Below are 19,141 nucleotides of genomic sequence, written 5' to 3' on the forward strand. Positions count from 1 at the left end.
TGTCCCCTCCAGACTGTCAGGCCTTGAGGGTCCTTGGCCAGGCCCCAGTGGACACATGGTCATTGTGCAGGCCTGAACCTCGTAACCCCTTCCTGTCTCGTGGTGGGGGGGGACTTGGGGCTGCTCCCTCAGTGAATTTCCTGCTCCCAGGCTGGATGGGGTCGTTCTGAACTGCCTTTCCGTTCACTAAGGGTTTGTCTGTCGCCTTCATTCAGTATTGGCCACTATTCTGGCCAACCAGGGGCATTTCTGGGGCCCCCACCAGGGTACCGAGCCCGCCGCGTGTATAGCAGGTTCTGGATGGAGGTGTGTGTGGGCGGTCCCCGGGCCAGCCTCCTGCGCCCGGCTTAGGGGCCCCTGTGGGTTAAGAGTTTGTGGATGGACGGTTCTGGAGCGGTCCCAGCACACAAGACCTGCCCTGGCTGGACTGGTCAGGGACTCCGTGTCACGGAGGACAGGGCATTGGTCCATGCCTGGGAAGCTAGGCAGATCTACAAAGCACAGAGAAGGAAGGGAGGGCGTGCGGGTGGGGAGCACAGCGTGGCAAAGACGCGGAGGAGGGGACGAGCGTGGCCAGACTCCAGTAGGCCGGGGGGCCGGGGAGGGGGCGCTGGGGAAGGTGGTGCGGGCGGGACACGAGGACAAACGGTCCAGTGTACGGGCAGCTGGCTCAGCTCGGAAGACCGAGGTTCCCCATCTGGAAAATAGGGACGGGCCCCTCGTAGAGATGCCGGGAGTCTGGAGCGCCCCGGATGCCGGCTGCGGGGGGGTGTGCCCTTGGCCCTGCCTGGCCCGGAGACCCCACCTCCGCCTGCATGACCGACCGTGTCCTGCACTCACGCCCTGCCCGCTTGTGGGGACTCAGGGAGAGGACGTGCCCTGTGCGGGAACGAATGTCTCCCCGGGTCCCTGTCGCTGATGAGAGGTGCAGCTCAGCCTCCCACGCGCACTGTAACCTCGGGCACCCGCCCGGCCTCAGTTTCCTCCCCAAAGAACTGGGAAGAGCAGCCCTTTCCTGCCTCTCCGGCAACACCACCTCGCAGAAGATGCTGAGTCTTTCGTGGAGGCTGGGCTGGGCTGGGCCTCCCTCCTGCCGCCCCGCCCCCTGAGCCCTCCCGGCCTCACCCGGCAGCCCCGCGGTGGTCCTGGCCGCTGAGCCCCCGGCAGTCTCTGGATGCAGGCCCGCTGGGCGTCCACACCGCGTGGGTCCTGTGAAGGCCCTGCGTTGCCTTGGATCGAAGGTGATGGCTTCTGCCCGGCCGCCTGCCGGCTCCGGTTGCTGGCCGTGCGCTGTCAGGCTGTGAGCAGTGTGGGGTCTCCAGGAGGCAGCATCCCGGGACCACCCAGAGAGGCCGAGATCCAGGGGCCTGCCCCCACTCTCCCTCGCCTTGGGGAAGGAGTCCTGACCCCCACATAAGGTGGGGCAGACTCCCCCCACCAGGCCCTGCCCACCTGCGTCCCTCCCCGTGCAGCGGCCACCCTCTGCTGCCCCCGTCACTGTTTCTGTCCCTCCCCTAGTGCTGGACAGCTTAGAAAGAAACCCCAAGCACATGGGGTCCCCCCTGCAGGTGTCCTTGTGGCGCTTTCGGTGGACACAGCCCGCCACCGCTGCAGTGGGGGCTCTTCCTGCTGCTCTCCTGGCCGAGGGCACAGCCCTTTGGGGTCCCAGTGCGGCCGAGGAGACCCGGTGGGGAGACCTGGTGGAGGCCTGGGGGCAGGCATGGGAAGTCTGTGGGTGGGAGTCCGGGGTCCGGCACAGGGCGCGGGGCTCTGCTCTGAGGACCGTCGGCCGTCTGGAGCTGCTCCTGAAACTAGCGCCCAGCCTGGGTTCCTTTATGTTCCTCCTATTTCCAAGGACCAGCGCCAGTTAACCTGTCTGCCCCCGAGTCCCGCAAAATCCCATGAGAGTTCTAGAAATGAGGGTTTGCCTGTAGCAGCAGCTGTGCGTCATTGCAACCATGTGAGCTCTCGATTTTTAATCCACTGTCCCACACTCCTGTCTCGTCGGCCCCCTAGAGCCCTTCAGGCAGGTGGGGAAACTGAGGCACGGCTATGCATGCAGTGGCATGTACGCAGTGGCCTGCACCATTACCCAGCTCTGTCAGCCTCTCCCTCCCCACCCCAGCCCTCTGGGCCCTGAGACCTCCGCCCACCAGCACCAAGAGCCGGGCTGGGGAGGGGCGTTATGGGCCTGCGGCCACCTTGACGCAACATTGCCGTGCACGCCGGCCATCGGGGGTCGAGAGCTGCAGGTGCAGACCCTGAGCTGGGATCTGCACTGCCCCGGCCTGTGGGCGTGTGCAAAGAGCACTTCCTGGGGTCCCCTCTGCCACCACAGCCCGGCCCCTCCTGGCCAGCCTGCTCTGGTCCTGTAGAACCAGGAGGCCTGAGGACTGGTGAGCTGGCGTCTTTGTGTGTCATGAGCAGCAAATGTCTCGGTCTCGAATGTCGGCTCCATGAAGGCATGGCCTGTCTGCTGTGCCTACAGCAGTCTGAGCCTCTCGGCCGTGCCTGCTCCTGGTGGGCATTCCATGAATGTTTGTTGAATGACTGAGGGAGCACGGGTGAAGTAGTTCGCTTTGAAACTGCTGCCCTCTGAGGACCGCGAACGGGTTTCTCTGTGCTTTTCCCCCCACAGCTGCTGAACTCGCTGTCCGTGGACCCCGATGCCGAATGCAAGTACGGCCTGTACTTCAGAGATGGCAAGCGCAAGGTGGACTATATCCTGGTCTACCATCACAAGAGGCCCTCGGGCAGCAGGCCACTGGCCAGGAGACTGCAGCACGCCGACGCCGCCCTGGCCGCACGCCCTGGCAGACAGGACCAGCCCCTGCCTGGGAAGGGGGGCCCGGTGGGAGCGGGCGAGCCCGAGCCCCCGATGGATTACCATGAGGACGACAAGCGTTTCCGCCGGGAGGAGTACGAGGGGAACCTTCTGGAAGCCGGCCTGGAGCTGGAGCGGGATGAGGACGTAACTATCCCGCTTATTGTTGGTTTGTGGGGCGGGCGGCCGCGGGGGCCGTGCGGTTCATTTTCAGGAGGCGGGGTGGGCCATCTGCTCCTGGTTTAACCCTGTTCGTGGGGAAAGGGGAGCGAAGTGCCACTTTTGTTAAGGTTGGAGGGACCCCTACCTGCGGGCTGCTTTGGGGAGCCCCAAACCACCCCCAGGCCCCATCTCCGGGGGAGGGGCTGGCCTTCTCGGCAGTGACCTTCTGGGTCGAGGCATTTCCTGCCGTGGTCAGCTCCCTCCCTGGGAAGATGTGGCCGTTCCGAGGGCCAGCGCACGAAGCTCTCCTGGGAGCCTTCCTGCTGGTTGACCGTGGCCCTGCTCGGGGCCTCAGTTTCCCAATCTGTCAAATGAAGAGGTTGGTCTGGCTGATCCCCCGAGGCCTCTGGGATCTCTTGACCGTAACACCGTTTTCTGGGGCTCCTCTCCCTGGCAAAGCCTGGGAATCTTTCTAAGGGCAAGTTTTCTGGAGAGAGCTGAAGGCTGACCCGCCTGGCACACAGGGCTGCCCTGGGGGCGGGAGGCAGGTCCGGTGCATGACGGAGGGAGGGACCTTGGCGGCGCTGCGGATGGCGGGTGCTTCCCTCGACTTCTCAGCCAGTTTGCTGGTTCTCCCCCCACCGACTCCTTAACCTCTCTGTGCACGGGGAACCTTGCTTCCGTGAAGGTTGAGGGCCAGGCCCCCTGCCCGCAGAGCTGTCACTGTGCGGATTTACCACAAATCGGCAGAAGTCTCTACAACACATGAAGGGCAGAAAAGTCTGCCAGCAGGTCCACGTAGGGAGCCGTGAGCCAAGCGCGAACGTTTAAAGTAAAGGTTGTGCTCAGTTAGCTGTTTCCTGGATGGGTGCCCCTGCATCCCTAAAGGGCGAACCTCTTGATCGTTAGGGAACCGGGTGTGACCTCTGTTGTGTGACAAGTCGATAGGCTTCCCCTGAGAGCTATAAACCAGGCTCCACGCGCCTCTATCTCCCTCGATCCACTGGTAGAGGGAGTTTGTGCTCAACACAGAGCATCTTTCCGGGTGGCAGCCCCTTCAGAGGTCGGGTGGGTTCTGTTGCGAGGACATCCCGGTTGCAGCTGCCAGGACACGTCGGGGACCTTAGAAAGCTTGATGATGGGGAAGCAGAGGTTCCATCCTAACGAGCTTGCCGAGGGCCTCTCTCCCTGACTTTGAGGGCGGCGGTCGTGGACAGGGATGTGCTGGGCCTTCCTGGGTTTTCTGTCTCCCCTTGTCCGAGACCTGAGCCGGGGCCACTCGGAGGAGAAAAGCCATCAATTCTCGCTGACGTTTCATGGTGTCCCACCGGCCAGCCCTAAGCCCGAGGCAGGAGAGGCCGGAGCGAGGCTGGGTGGCGGAGGCCTCTCCTGGGAGCTGGGTGCGCAGAGCCGTGATCTCGGGCTCTCTGCAACCCATGCCTTGTCTGTTCGCCCAGGGATTTCTTCTCTGTCATCATTCTCCTGACTACGACTTTAAAATCTCATGCTTAAAAGGATCTTTGCGGGGCCAGCCTGGTGGCGCAGTGGTTAAGTTCGCACATTCTGCTTCTGCAGCCCGTGGTTCGCAGGTTCGGATCCCAGGTGTGGACATGGCACTGCTTGGCAAGCCATGCTGTGGCAGGCGTCCCACATATAAAGTAGAGGAAGATGGGCATGGATGTTAGCTCAGGGCCAGTCTTCCTCAGCAAAAAAGAGGAGGATTGGCAGCAGATGTTAGCTCAGGGCTAATCTTCCTCAAGAAATAAAAAAAGGACCCTCGCGAGGTCTGGTAATTCAGACTGACCCTGGCCAGATCCCAGACTCTCTGCCCATCCTTTGCAAGACTTACTAAGCTGCTTAGGCCTCAGTTTCCCCGTATGTCGAATGGAGATGACAGTAGTGTTTACATCGCTGGGTTATCGTGAGGAAAGTGGATAACTTAGAGTCTGGCACACAGCGAGTTCTTACTGGCTGGTGTTAATATCACATCCCATATTAGTGGTCACATTGAGCGGGAATGGCAGTGCCCAAGGAGAAGAAAGAAAAGAGGCTTTCTACTACACCCCACATCTTTTCAAAAACGTTATTTTCTCTCATGACTTTGAAATACAAAGCAAGTATAATGACATTGATTCTGCCACCAAAAACGAAAAATATCTAGTTTTCCCAGTAAGTGACCCCAAAATGTCATCGATACTTTGGCTCTGTTGCAAAGAGCCTTTTCAGCAGCCGTGGGGCCGTTTTCAACGTGAAAAGCTCACCGCGGTGTAGACTAGACCGACTCAGGTCGTCCAAGTGGCTGAAGTTGGACGTGTGCCGTCCCCCTGCTGGGGTCTCAGAAACCACGAGCCGTGTTTTACAAGCTGCCCCTCCCCCGTAATTCTGGAGCTTTCGTCGGGATGAGCTGGCCCAGGGCTGTTGGCCAAAGCCGTCCGTCCTGTGGCCTGTTGCAGTCACCCGCTTCCCCGAGAGGCAGAGCCCGCAGCCGTTGGGAAGGCCGGCCGGGCGCGAGTGGGTCGCGGGGCGTGCGCGGGCCCCTGCCAGCGGGATGAACGGATGGACAGACGGCGTCCCAGTGGTTCCAGGGCAGAGACAGCCCTGCTAATGAGTCAGTCCCGGGGCTGTGCTCAGATTACGAGGGGTGGAACGGTTTGCAATTTTGGACATAAGATAGCCTCTGAGAGCCCAATTGCGTGATCGTACCCAATTGGAAGCAAAATTGGGGGCTTATGTGCATTTTCCCAGGGAGGAAAGTCCACAGAATCCATGAGAGACCCAAACGCTCAGTGAGCCCCAAAGATGAAGCTCGTTGCTCTAAAGTTGGCTTTCTCAAGCTCGGCGCTGCCGGCATTTGATACTAGGCAGCATCCCTGTCTTTGCTCATGTAACCAGAAATGTCCCCAGACGTTGCCAGTTGTCCCCTGGGGGCCCACATTGCTCCTGGTTGAGAGACCCTGGCTTTCAAAGCTGGACAGGGGCAAAAACAAAAAGAGGGAGCTGGAGAGATGGAGGATGAGTAAACCATCCCCCTGGGTGGATAGGGGCCCCTCCAGAGTCTGCTGGCCCGGCCTTCCACAGCTGTGACCGGGCAGCCGCGTGAGGTCACCAGCGGCACAGACGTGACCTGCCTTTGCTCCGGAGGGCCGGCGGGTCTGCGAGGCGGTGCTGCTCAGGGGCTGCGAGCCCCCCACACAGACGGGGCCCTCTGCTTGCCTTCTCCCCAGTCAGGGGGGCTACTGACGTGAAGACATCCCGTGATGACATATGGAAGACCCACCCGGCTGAGGACACAGTGGGGGCCGGTTCTTAGGGACACATAGCTGTCTCCGGGGGCGGCCGTAACACAGGACCACAAGCCAGGGGGCTGGAAACGGCATACTTTGATTCTCTCCCTGTTCTGGAGGCCAGAACTCCAAAATCAAGGGGTGCGGGGTGCGGGGGAGGGTCCTTCCTGCCTCTTCCGGCTTCTGGAGCTCCAGGCGCTCCTTGACTTGTGGCTGCGTCCCCCCAGCCTCCGCCTCCATCTTCCGTGGCCCCCTCCTCTGTGTGTGTGTCCGTGTCTCTCCTCCGCTTCTGAGGACACAGTCACTCCGTTTAGGGCCCACCCTGATCTACTGTAACCTTATCTTAACTTGATTGCATCTGCCAAGACCCGATTTCCAAATGAGATCCCTGTCACAGATACGAGGGGTTAAGATGCGGACGTCTTTTTTGGGGGGCCACCATTCACCCCACTGCAACAGCTGACTCTGCACGAGGATGGTTATCCAAGGACCAGGGTGGCTCCTGCAGGGCCCCAGAGGTACCAGCAGCGAGTGGGGGAGGTGTGGTCGGCGGTTGGGTGAGGGCAGGTCGGGTGGCCTGGGCCTGGCTGCCGCCCTGCAGACCCGGGGTAGCACAGGACACCCCCCCGACCCCGGAGTCTCGTCAGGATGCAGGCTCTGACTCGGTGGGTGGGGTGGCCCGAGACTGTGTTTCTGACCTGCTCCCAGGGCGTATGGAGGCGGCTGACCCTGGACCACACGTTGACATGTGAGGAGTGTGCAGGCTCTTTTCCCCATGAGCCAGCAGGAACATCCCCAGAGAAGGGTCCCCCAACATCCACGCAAGCCCCAATCCACTGTTTGACACCACAGACAGAGACCCCAGCCCTGACCACGTGGGCCCGGAGCCTGTGGAATGGGAGGGATGGGTTCCTAGGAAAGGAGCCGCCGAGCGCCCCCCAGCCTACACTCGCCCTCACAACCCCCACGTGTAGGACAGATGAAGGCTGAGCCTGGCCGGCAGGCAGGGACCGCAGGTCCCCCACAGCCCCCTGCACTTCCCTCACCCAGGCTCCGTGGGCTCCAAGAAATCCCATTTGAAAACTGCTTTCCTGGGCGCCTGGAAGAGAGGCCCCGGGTGTCAAGAAGGGGTTTGCCGCCTTCATCCAGAGGAAGGCCCTACAAGTCCAGTTCATGCCTGGGGTCCAAGAGGGGTCCCCTGTCAGGGTCCCCGGCACAGCACGCACGAGCGGAGATGACAGGAAGGAAAAGGGTCCTTGAGGTGGGAGGCCCAGGCCCTCCTTAGAGAGTCGCCCCCCCACCCCCCCAGCCCCGACCACAGTGAGGTCTCTTCCCAGGGCCCCCTTAGAGGGACCAGAGCTGTTTGCAGCCAACGTGTTTCCTTGCAACGGAGGCCCATCAGCATTTTTCAAGTCCAGCCTCAAAGCCCGCTGGACATTATTTATGTCTGCGGGTCATCACCGAGAAGGCCACACACTGAAGTCCCTGCTGTGTGTGCTGGGGGGTGGCCGAGGCCCCCGCCGCCCGGAGGTTGAACTTGACCCCGGCTTTGGCAGAGTGCTTGGGGCCGCGGACCCTGGAACCCTGCGGAGTCGGCTCGCTTTCAAGCTGCCGTCCGGGTTCACCTACACGCCCGGCGCAGTCGTTGCTTGCGTTCCTCCTCTGAAGCCGGTGTGGTCCTTCCGCGGCATCTGGTTCTCATCCTTGTGGATGTTGCTTTGGAAAAGCAAGTGATGAGGAACTGGCTGTGGGAGGATGGGGTTCTGTCTCCAAAACAAACTTCAGGGCGCACGTGGGGCGGTGAGGACGTGGCCTCTGAGCCCCCCGTGCAGGTTCAGACCCCTGCTCGGCCGCCTCCTTGCTGTGCCACCTCGGGCGAGTGGCTTCCCCTCTCTGGACCTCGGTTTTCCCATCTGTAAAATGGAGGCAATAGTACTTCCCTTCCGCGTGGAGTGTGGGCGAGGGCTGAGAGCGTTAAACACCCCCTCGCCCGCAGCCCTGGGGGCTCCCGTGACCTGAGCGACAGCTTCCTTCCTGCACAATGGGAGGGGCAGGGTCCCCATGCACCGACCACTCCTCCCGTCCTCATCCCCCCGCCAGGCAATGGGGGAGTGGGGGGCAGGGCTGCCGTGGTCAACATGTTTCTTGCAGTTTCCAGCCGAGGCCTGTGGGCAAGCACAGGTGTCCCAGGTGGTTCTGGGGCCTGGCCATCTGGTGATGGGCGAGCCGGCCCTCAGCCCTGGAGGGGGGCATGGTGGGCCCCTCTTCACAGCCCCAGGGGCCGGGGTGGGGGTCCTCCACTTCGAGGAACCTGAGGTCTGATCCCAGCATCACCAGATAGAAAGATGGACGGACTCGGGGGACGTGTTGGTTTGGAAGCCAAACCTCCCCGGCCCCACCCCATGTGGCCCCCTCACCCCGCCGTGAGTGGGCCGGGCAGGAGTCCCGTCCCCCTTAAAGCTGGAAGGAAAGGGGCTGAGGCTCCGAGACATGGAGCAAGGAGACCAAGGCCACAGGGCCTAACACGGGCAGCACCAGCTCTTGAACCTGGTCGCTCCCAGCTCCTAACCTCATGCTCTTTGCCTGGAACCGCGCGGTCTCCAGCCCCCGCCCCCAACCCTGGGCTTAGCACTTCCCCCGTGGGAAGAAAAAAGGGCCTCTTTCATGTTGTCTGGGGGCCTCTAGTCCAGTCCTGAAGCTATCATTTCCCCATTCATAATTCCACCATTACACATTCATTTCTTTGCCTCTAAAGGTTTTATATCGCACGAGTCTTCTGCTAAGGCTTTTATGCACCCTGCCTGACTTCCTTTGGGCCTGTCTTGGGTTTTGTGGAAGCACAGTTCTTTCAAAGTGGATTCTGGACATTTTTGTAAAGCTATGTCTTTCAAGTCTCCCGGACACAGTTGCACACTTCTTCGGGAGTCCCAGGTGGTGAGGGTGACATCTTTGCTGTCCCGGCTACAATTCTGTGTCCTCCGGGCCTGGGTGTGACGGAGCCTTTTCCTGGCCCACCAGGAATTCTCTGATCCTTTGGTAGCTTGAACTAGGCCCCAGCCAGAGTGTGTACACCACAGCTGCCCCTCAGGGCCGGGTTTTCTTTCTGCGGAGTGGGGGGGCACAGCTGACCGGCACCCCCTGCTCTCCCCCGCGTGTCTTCCCTTCCCCGGAGGGGTTGAGTATTTGCAAACTCAACCCCTGCGTCTGTTGAGTTTTTCATCCTCGTGAGGATGCGTCTTTATTTCTAGGAGTTCTGTTTGGTTCTTTTCCAAGTTGGCCGTGTCGTTTTTTAATAGTTTCCTGTCCTTTGCAGAACTTCTCCGTCTTGAGGTTTATTTCTTTAAACGAGGTGAGCACAGCGGATTTATGACCCGTCTAATCCTTTCCGAGGCCCCAGGGCCGGCTCTCCTCCAGCCGTCTCCCGTCCCTGGGGGCCTGGCTCTGCTGCCCACCGGTCACCGTCCTTACTTAACCCGTGGGGGGTACCCAAGGCCTGGGAGGAAGGGGCTGTTGTCCAGAAGCTCAGGCCTTGCGTCCGTCACACATCCCAGGGCGTTACAGGTGGAACCACCTTGAACCCAAGGCACAGTCTGAGGTCCCCCAGCCCCGTGGGGCCGTAGCCTTTGGGGACCAGGACTTCCCAGGGTAGTTTTATCCTCTCCTCCCTCTCTGCTCGCACCAGGACCACCCTCCTTGCCATTTCCTGGGGTTGGAGGGGGGAGGCCCTTTCTGGGGGGTCTCATGTGGGGGTCTAGCTCCTTGGGGGTGGTCTCCTGTTAGCCTCCCCATCTTGGGCAGGCCTGGGGCTGAAACTTCCCTAAGATGCCCCTGACCCCAGCCCTGTGCACCTCCTTGGCCTCCCGCAGAGATGGCATTTGGTCGGGTCCCCCGCTCCCTTGAGTGAGTCCCGACGGCACTAAGATGATGCAGAAGGCCTGGTTGCATCAGTGCGCCAGGGGACCGTGTCCAAGCGATCTGAAGCTGCTCTCCTAGGCAGTGTAGACGTGGTCAGCAGTAACCCCGACGTGGGAAATGCCAGTTAGCGGGTGACCTCTCCACACAGACTCACGCCCGGTGACAGAGCATCTCCCGTCCCCTCCAGGAGCCATGTTGGGGGAGGGCAGGCGTGTTTCAGAGCCGGCCCAGGGTTGGAGGTCCAGGCTGCCCCCGGGCCCTCGTCCTTGTGTATCAATGTGGACACAGGGCTACCTGCAGGGGGTCAGGGAGAGGACCCCCTGAGCATCCAGGTGCTGGGGCGCCCTCGGCTGGTGCACGTGAGGTGCTCGGCGGGGACCGTCCCCCATCTTCCTTCACGGCTGCTCAGCAAATATCGTTGGGCGCCTACTCCGTGCCAGGCACACATAGGTCCACTAAACAGACAAATCCGGCCCCAGAAGCAGCGTTCCAGCTCACATCCGTGCGGGACGCCCGTGCCAACAGGAAGAGCAGACGCACGCCAGCCAGTGCTGCCGAAAACGAGCCTGGCCGTCAGGCACTGAGTGGGGACGCGGCACCGAGTGGCTCGAGCCTTGAAAAGCTGTTCGTGCCAGAGAACAGGACCCCTCCCAGGGGACAGCCCCGGGCCTTCCGAGGGCAGAGTCTGGAGGGGTCCTGTGCCCTTGGCCTCAGCCTCACGACACCCCGTCGGGGGTTGGGTGTCCTCCTTGGGAGCTGGGGGTGCTGAGGATGGAGAGAGACGGAATTCGCCCAGGCCCTGGGGGGCTCAGGGGTCTGGCCCAAGCCCCCCCGGGCTTCCCCTGCTGGACTGTGCTCAGGAAGGGCCTGTGCGTCTCTGCTGTGTGCACAGCCCACTCCCCAGGGCTCCCGCCTGGCCCTAGCCAGGGGAGAGTTGTGCACATGGGGCGCTGTCTGGAGAGGTCCCTCCCAGTGGCTGCAGGTCCCTGGGGCCCCCTGATTCCCTGGTTTCAGGAAAGGCGCCCTCCGGGGCACGCACAGCCTGTGGGGTCAGGTGGCTGGGGAGGTGGCGTTGCATGCGGGAGCCGAGGGCAACCAGGGCCCGCCCACACTCAGGCCTGACTGATTCAATTTCGGAGCCTGAGCTCCAGCCTCCAATGGATGCTGGAAGGACTCAGGCCAACCGTGGCTGAGAACGTCCAGGCCCTCAGGCGGCCGTGGGGACGGAGAGGGGACCCCTTGGCGTCCTCGACCAGCACAAATCCCCCGGGGGCGTGTTTCCGTTTGGGTTTTTGTGATTTTCTTTTTCCTTTTGAAAGGAAGATGCTGGAAACGATTCTGGGGAGGTCACAGTTTTTGCGAGCTGGGCTCGGAATGGAGGTTTAAACGTCTTCAGCTGGTGCTGGGAGAGCTGTGGACTCACGTGAGCACCCTCGGCGGCCCCCATCCCTGTGGTTGGGCACCATGGGGGACCCTGTCCCCTCCAGAGCCTGTGGCCTGGGCGGTTGGGCTCTCCCGGCCCCCAAGCCACGGCGGGTCTCTGGGCTCCGAGTGCCCCAGCACGAGGGCCAGAGCGGGGCCAGGACTGCCTGCGCCGGGACGTCGGGCGGGAGGAGGGGGCCCAGCCGTCTCCCGGCTGCTTCCTGCTGGGGGCGGGCTGTGGTCAGGCGGGCAGGCCGGTCTCAAACATCCCATGTGTGTTTTCGCCAAACTGGTCCCACGACCCTTTTCCCCAATCCCGCCAGATGTTTCCTGGGAGAAACCCCGTTGCTCCCGTAAACAGAGCAGCGCCTTTTCCCAGGGAGGCGGCCTCAGCGCTGGCCCCTGCCCCCCGTGAGGGCGCGCTCCGTGGCCTCGGGACAGTGTATTTTGGGTCTGTGCGTGCGGTGGGCAGTGCACGGAAATAAACCTGCGCCTGCGACCGGAAAGGACGGGCTCGGGCACGTGGGCTGTCCGCGGTCCGTTCTCCCGCTCGGTGCTGCCCCACGGGGTCGACCCTGTGCCGTGCCCACCGGGAAGGAGGGACCACTGCCTCCAGGGCTTCCCGGGGCCCGGGAGCTGCCTTTAAGCTCCTTGGCCAGAGGAGTCCATGCACGTGAGCAGGCGTGGTCTCAGCTGCCTGGCAGCCACAGAGAGATGCTCCTGGGCCAAGAGCAGAGCCCCGCATTATGCTGAGCTCTCTTGCCAGCTGAGGGGCTGGACCAGGGGCTCCCCCAATGGGGAAACAAGTCTAGTATGGGAGAGGTTTGCAGATGAGGAAATGGGGGATCAGAGAGGTTGAGTTGCTTCCCTGAGACCACACAGGAATGGGGCAGGACTCTGACCCCAGCCACCCCATCCCAAGGCCTCTAAGTCCCGTGGCCTCACCTGGTGCCCGTCCAGCCTGCCCGTCGAGGGCAGCAGAGGGATCTGGGCTCCCCTTGCCCGAACCCCCCGGGCTCCCTCATCTCACCTGTGCTGGGATGTGTCAGTTTACAAGCCCGTGCCCTGCATCCCCCCCACTTTGAGCCTTGCCCCTCGGGTCCCTGTACCTGAGCTCCTGCGACCTGGCTTGTCTCCTTAAAGCAGCCTCGGGCCCTGGCTCCCGGGGCCATGCTTCTTGGAAGCTTCTCGAGGCGCCCCACACAGGGCCATGTGGGGATCTGACCCGTAGCTTCACGACAAGCACAGTGGGCCGAATGGTGGCCCCCGAAAGCTGTGTCCACCTGGAACCCGCGAATGTGACCTTATCTGGAAGAAGGGTCTTTGCAGATGTAATTAAGTTAATGGTTTCTAGATGAGAACATTCTAGATTTAGGGTGGGCCCTAAATCCAGGGACAAGCATCCTTGGAATTGAAAGGAGGAGAAGATTGACACACAGAGGATGAGGCCACATGACCACAGAGGCAGAGGCTGGAGGGACGCGGCCACAAGCCCAGGGGGACCTGGAGCCCCAGAAGCTGGAGGAGGCAGGAAGGACCCTCCCCTGGAGCCTCCGGAGGGTTCGCGGCCCTGTGACACCTTGAGTTCAGTCTGGTCTCCAGAACCAGGAGAGAGAATGAATTGGTGCTGTTCTCAGCCCCCCAGTTTGTCGTCATCTGTCATGACAGCCCCAGGACACATTGAATGAGCTCGCTCGTGTGCCCCTCTGTGCCTCAGCTTCCTCAGCCCCAAGATGAGGACAGTGGGAGGACCCACCTCTCAGACGTGTTGTGAGGAATCAATGAGCTAAGATACGTAAAGGTGTGAAGCAGGGACGGGCCCGTAAGCGCTCAGAGATCTCAGCCTTCTCAACCTCATCATCATTATTATTATTGTGATGATGGTGGTGATCCTTGGCCATCATTTAGTCATTCAACAAACGCTTGTGAAGTGTCTACCCTATGCTGCTGTGGGCAGTGGAGCCAGCAAGTGCAGGGGCCCCGGGACAAGGCAGGACTCGCCCAAGTGCTGGGGCTCTGCAGAGGAGGCCCCAATGAAAGGACAGCTCCTCCGGGCCTGGGGGGTGGCCTGGCGGCCTCAGTGTCAGCTTCAGTGGTGGAGGCATGAGCCAGGATTCCCCCAGCAGGTGTTGGCCCTTCTCTTGGGGTGGAAAAGCAGCCCCAGAGGGAGCTTGGTGTCCAGGAAGGTCCCCTTCCCCAGGCGGGGTGCGGGGCGGGGTCACCAGAAGGCTCAGAGCAGGTCCATCCGGCCAGCCAGCTGGAACTCTTTCTGCTGGACCCGGAAGCTCTCATCTCCGGAAGCTGCCCGGGCCTGCTGGGCTCCTGGGAGCATCAGTTTTCGCCAGCTTCCGGTGGGTGAATGTCTTTGGCCCGCTGAGTACTTTTTTTTTCTTAAAAGTCATCCCCCGATGACTTCACCCTCCATCGCTTTTTGCCAAAAAACCTGCCACGCACCCCTGTGCTGTGCCCACACCCTCAGCCTTGAGAAGCCTGCTGTGCCGCGGACCCCTCTCTGGCTCAGGGAAACCTCCTGTCTCTTCGCTTTTTGTTGCAGTGACATCCACGCCGCGGGCCACCCCGGTTACCTCGGGGGGGCGGTTGGAAAGTCTGTTCATGGTCCGCACGTCTTTGATGGGAAAGCTTTTTACCGCGTCGTCGCTGTTCACTTGACAAAGGGGGTCTCTGAAACTCAAAATCCAAGGGGGAAGAGAGAAAAGCACAGAGTCGTCGGGGGACACGGTGGGCTCACCCGAGATGAAGATTGGGGACTCGGGCAGCGTGGCCCAAGGTCAATGGGGGCCCCACACCTGCCGGCTGCGAGATGCTGGGCCCCGGCTTTCTTCCCCCAACTTTACAGAGGCATCATTGGCAAATAGAACCGTGTGTATTTAAAGTGTAAAATGTGGTGATCTGATGCATCATGGAGTGACTTCCAAGCTCGAGCATGAATACATCCATGGCCTCATGGGTAACCCTTTGCGTGTGTGGTGAGAACGCATCAGATCTGCTCCCTGCAGTTTTCCGTATCCGATGCCGAATTATGAACTCGAGTCGTCACACTGCACGGTTGATCCTCAGGACTTGATCTTCTTGTAACCGAAAGTTTATGACCTTTGACCAACATCTTCCCAGTTTCCCCTCCCCCAGCCCCAGGCAGCACCGTTCCGTTCTCTGTTTCTACGAGTCTGACTTTTTCAGATTCCACATATAAGTGCGATCCCACAGTGTTTGTCTTTCTCTGTCTGCCTTTTCTCACTTAGTGTAAGCCCTTCAGGTCCATCCACGCCCTTGCAGCTGGCAGGACTCCCTTCTTTTTTGTGGCTGAATAATCTTCCGCTGTGTGTATCCACCGCGTTTTCTGTGCCCACTCCTCTGCTGACGGTCGCTTGCGTGCTCCCATTCGTGGCTGTCGTGAATGAGGCTGCAGTGAACGCGGGGTGCACATCTCTCCGAGGCGCAGTCTCCTTTCCCCCGGGTACATGCCCAGAAGTGGGGCTGCTGGATCCCATGGTCGTTCTGGTTTGAATTATTGGCGGACGGCAGCCCGTGGCCCCGTCTCTCTGAGCCTCAGCGTTCCCATCTGTGCCGGGGCAGTAGTCGTGCCTTCCTCGTCGAGCTGCTGGGGAAGGCCGATGGGGTCAGATCGCACGAAGCCGTAAGGTTACCCCAGTAACCCTGGGCTGTCATCCCTGCCGTTCAGACACGCTGGACCAGAGAGCAGTGATTGGTCCAAGCTCACCGCCATTTAGTGGGGAAGCTGGACTTGAACTGAGGCCTGTCCTCGAGCCCCCGCGCCAGGCCGCCCACACTCGTAAGGATGGAGGCCGTGCAGGTGCCGGGAACCTGGGCAACAGGCCAGGCACAGGCTGAGGCGTGGCCTGAACTCACAGACGAAGATGCCCAGACAAGGCCATCTTCACGGTCACCTCCTTGTCCCTGCTCGGGGACTCGGGACGCCTAGTGCCCCTAGTTGGTCACAGGGCCTAGGCTGTCAGCTGTGGAAGGCCCTTTTCTGTGGCCTGGCTGCTTTGGAGGCCCTTGGCTAACCCTTGGGAAACCTCTCAGCTGTTGCATTCTGGGAGTTCCCTCCAGGCCTTCCCGGCTCTTCACTGTTCCCGCGAGACCTGGGGGAGCTTCCTTGCGCCATCTGCAAGGAGGGCATCCTAACAGCACCTGGGAGCATTGTCCAGGGGAGTGAGTGAGGGGCCGGGCGACAGCCCCACACGTTGCAGCTGCCCGATGAACCCTAGTGGCACCCGAAGATGCAAACGGTGCCCCTGCCCCCCCGCCATGTCCACCCACGCTGACCGAGAACGTCTCTCCTCTCTCCAGACTAAAATTCACGGGGTTGGCTTCGTAAAAATCCACGCGCCCTGGAATGTGCTGTGCAGAGAGGCTGAGTTTTTGAAGCTGAAGATGCCGACGAAGAAGGTTGGTGATGGGGTCTCTCCTCCAAGACAGATGTGCAGGTCGGAGTATCATGGGGAGGGTCTGAGCCGTGAAATCAGGGTGAAGTTCAGTTCCACCCCGGGAGGGCGGTGTGGCTCCAGTGTCCTGATGGTCGAGGATATAACCCGCCCGGGTGGTCACAGAGACCCCGGAGCAGACCCCACCGGGAGACGGCACAGGCTCGGAGCCAGGGGATGCACCATGAACCCAGATACGATTAAACTTCCCACGCTGGTCATTCGTCCTTGCCATGTCTCGGCTAAATCCGTCAGACTCATTTTAGTTACGTTTCCTAGCTAGCTGGAATTTTTCTTTTTAATGCTGGAAAACTCTCGGCTAAGAGGCCGTCCGATGGTGCGGCCCCCAAAGCTTAGCGAGGCGTCCCCGGGAATTACTTTGCATGTGGGGAGGACGGCGAGAGGGTTGAAGCTGTGCCCTGGGGGGATGTCAGCCCCGGCTTCTCAAATCCACCGGAATCACCTCGGTGATTTCTGCAGAAACAGAGTGAAGTTTGGGGGAAAGGTTTCTGGGGTGTGTTTTAATTGCCCGTTCGTCTGGGTCCTCCTGAAACCCCGAGCTGTCTGGGGTTATCTGGAAAGTGGGGCGTGGGGAGGGCCATGCTGGCCTATCCCGGCGCTCTGGTCCCAGGACATGCCGACTAAGGTGGTGGGATGGCTCCGTGACCGTCGGGGAATAGATTCTGAGGGTCACAGCTCAGCAGATGACAGGGGTTCCACCTCTTGGTCCCGTGTGCAGGTCTATCACATTAATGAAACCCGTGGCCTCCTGAAAAAGATCAGCTCCGTACTCCAGAAAATCACGGCCCCCATCCAGCCCAAGGTGGCCGAGCACAGACCCCAGACCACGAAGAGGCTGTCCTACCCCTTCTCCCGGGAGAAGCAGCACCTGTAAGTGGGGATCCCGCCTCCCGCCTGCCCCTCCCCGAGGGCCCTGCCGTGTGGCGATTTCGCCCCGTAGCGTCATCGTACATGGCGTGAGACATGCAGATGGTGGGACGAAGCCCTCTGGGGTCCAGAGGGAGCTCTCCATCCCCCAAAGAAGTGGGAATTCCAGCCCCTGGAGCGTATTCTCATCAGAGCTTGTGATTCTTGAGGGCAGAAAAGGCCCTGGAAATGATTCCCAAGGTCACTGTTAACTGAGGAGTTAAGGGGGGCCAAGAGTCTCGTCCTTCTGCTGAGTGACACTTGGGAAACCAGCACAGGCCCCAGTGAGGGCATGTGTGGGCCTTGGGTTAAAGCCCAAAGCAGTGGGCTGGGCGTCCCCTCCCTCCCACCGACTCCGTCCCTCTTGGGATGTGATCCGACCAGAGGGTCTGCTTCACGGAGCCCCCTGAGGGCTGCCGAGCAAGCCCTGGGAGGCAGGAACTGAAAAGCAGCCCCAGCTGGAGTCCTGAGGCCCCAGGGACTCGCAGCCGGCGGGGTTGCCTGGCAGAGCTGCACCTGTTCTGGAACCTTCCCTCCTCCCCTGCTCCCGAGGGGCAGCGGGGCGCAGCCACCTGTGCCGGCGGCAGCTGCGAGGCCTCCGTGGCTGCTCTCTAGGCAGAGCTGGAGTGGGGGCAGTGGTGGGAATAGAAAGAGGGGGCTCTGGGAACCCAGTGGGACTTGCATGATGTGCCCCGAGGGGTGGGAGGGCTCCTGGACACCACTGGCCCCACGGGACCTGGAGAACCCTGCCTGGGCTTGGAACTGGGGCTTCTGCCCCAGCAAATGTGTTCATCGCAGGGCAGGAGCCGCATGCTTCCCTCCACTGTGCTTCCCGACCCTACTGAGGATAAGAAATAAGGGAGAAGCAGGCAGCCCCCAGCCCAGCTCCTTCCACCAGCTCCACGACACAGGCCCCCGGGCAGTAATAGAAGAAGACACCCTCCTTCCAGGACCCCCAGCCTCCCTCGGCTCTGCGCCGGCTGACTCCCACAGCATCCTCTGCCTTGCCAGGCCCAGCTCGTCTCCAGGCTCCTTGGGGATGGACCCCCCTACAGCTGCCCTCCCTGGCCCTACGCTGAGCACCTTGGGGAGTGGATACCATGTCCCAAAGACATCCCTTTGCCCTCGGGAAGCCTTAGGCCATCTCCACGGGGCCCAAGACCTCAGGACCAAAACTATTTGGAAATTGTTAAATATTTCACGTGCCTGATGGTGGAATGATAATGAAACTGTCCGCATCCTCAGCGGTGTTGAAGCAGAGACTCAGAACTGCCGGCTGAGGGTGTCATCAGAAGGAAGCAGGGATCCTCGAGGAGGGAGGGCTGACCACACTTGCCGTGGGGGTCCCTTCCCACCCATGTGGGTCTCTGAGCCACCCGTGGGGGGCAGGGGGCCCGGCAATAAAATAGGCTGTTCCAGATGCCCAGGGTGGGGTCCCACCGGGCATGTGGACTGAGTCTTGCCAATTTCACAGTGGCAGCTAATGGGGACGGTGTGGTTTCCCAGGGCCTTAGAAACCGGGAGAGCCGACTCCAGTGAACTGTGTCTCTTTTTCCTTCCCAATGTTTCAACAGATTTGACCTGTCTGACAAGGATTCCTTTTTCGACAGTAAAACCCGGAGCACAATAGTAAGTATCCTACGTGGGCATCGCTCCAGCAAGGGGGCCCCCCAGGGAGGCAGATGATCATTTCATTTCTGCGAAACTCCTCTGGGTGGGAGCCGGCTCTAATTGTCTGCGAAAGAAATAATTAGAATCATGAAACCGAGAGAGCTGCGGGGGCCCAGGGGAGGGCCATGGCCCCGGGCCGGCTCCGAGGAGGAGAGGGCTGGGGGATGGGGGGGGGAGCAGCAGGAAGGAGGCAGCGGCATTCCAGACCCCTCGGGTTGTTTCGGCGTGTTGTTCCCAGCACATCCCTCCAGCCTCCTTGCCACTTGCCCTTCCCGGAGTCCGTCCATTCCTGTCTGTCAGGTCCCGGACCCGGAGGTTTCCGAGCAGGCGGGCCTGGCAGGATGATGGGCAGTGGAGGCAGAGGTTGGGGTAAATTTACGGGGCTTTGCCAGATGAGCAAACTGAGGTTTGAAACCTGACCAGGCCACCCTGCCCTGTTCAAGATACTGGCTGAATGTTTATCCATCGGC

General features: G+C 61.0%; 1 protein-coding gene across 16 annotated transcripts in view; it reads left to right on the forward strand.

Moving 5' to 3' along the window:
• Positions 1–19,141, forward strand: part of ANO1 (anoctamin 1) — a 167,195-nt gene that overhangs the window by 87,330 nt on the left and 60,724 nt on the right. For all 16 annotated transcript variants that reach the window (XM_023654626.2, XM_070228961.1, XM_023654624.2 and 13 more), the window contains 4 exons: positions 2,639–2,971; positions 15,940–16,038; positions 16,813–16,964; positions 18,575–18,629. In XM_023654626.2, coding sequence (XP_023510394.2) covers positions 2,639–2,971; positions 15,940–16,038; positions 16,813–16,964; positions 18,575–18,629 — 639 coding nt within the window. The remainder of the gene's footprint in view (positions 1–2,638; positions 2,972–15,939; positions 16,039–16,812; positions 16,965–18,574; positions 18,630–19,141) is intronic.

The sequence above is a fragment of the Equus caballus genome, chromosome 12 (genome assembly GCF_041296265.1).
Source record: "Equus caballus isolate H_3958 breed thoroughbred chromosome 12, TB-T2T, whole genome shotgun sequence".
In the NCBI taxonomy this organism is placed as follows: domain Eukaryota; kingdom Metazoa; phylum Chordata; class Mammalia; order Perissodactyla; family Equidae; genus Equus; species Equus caballus.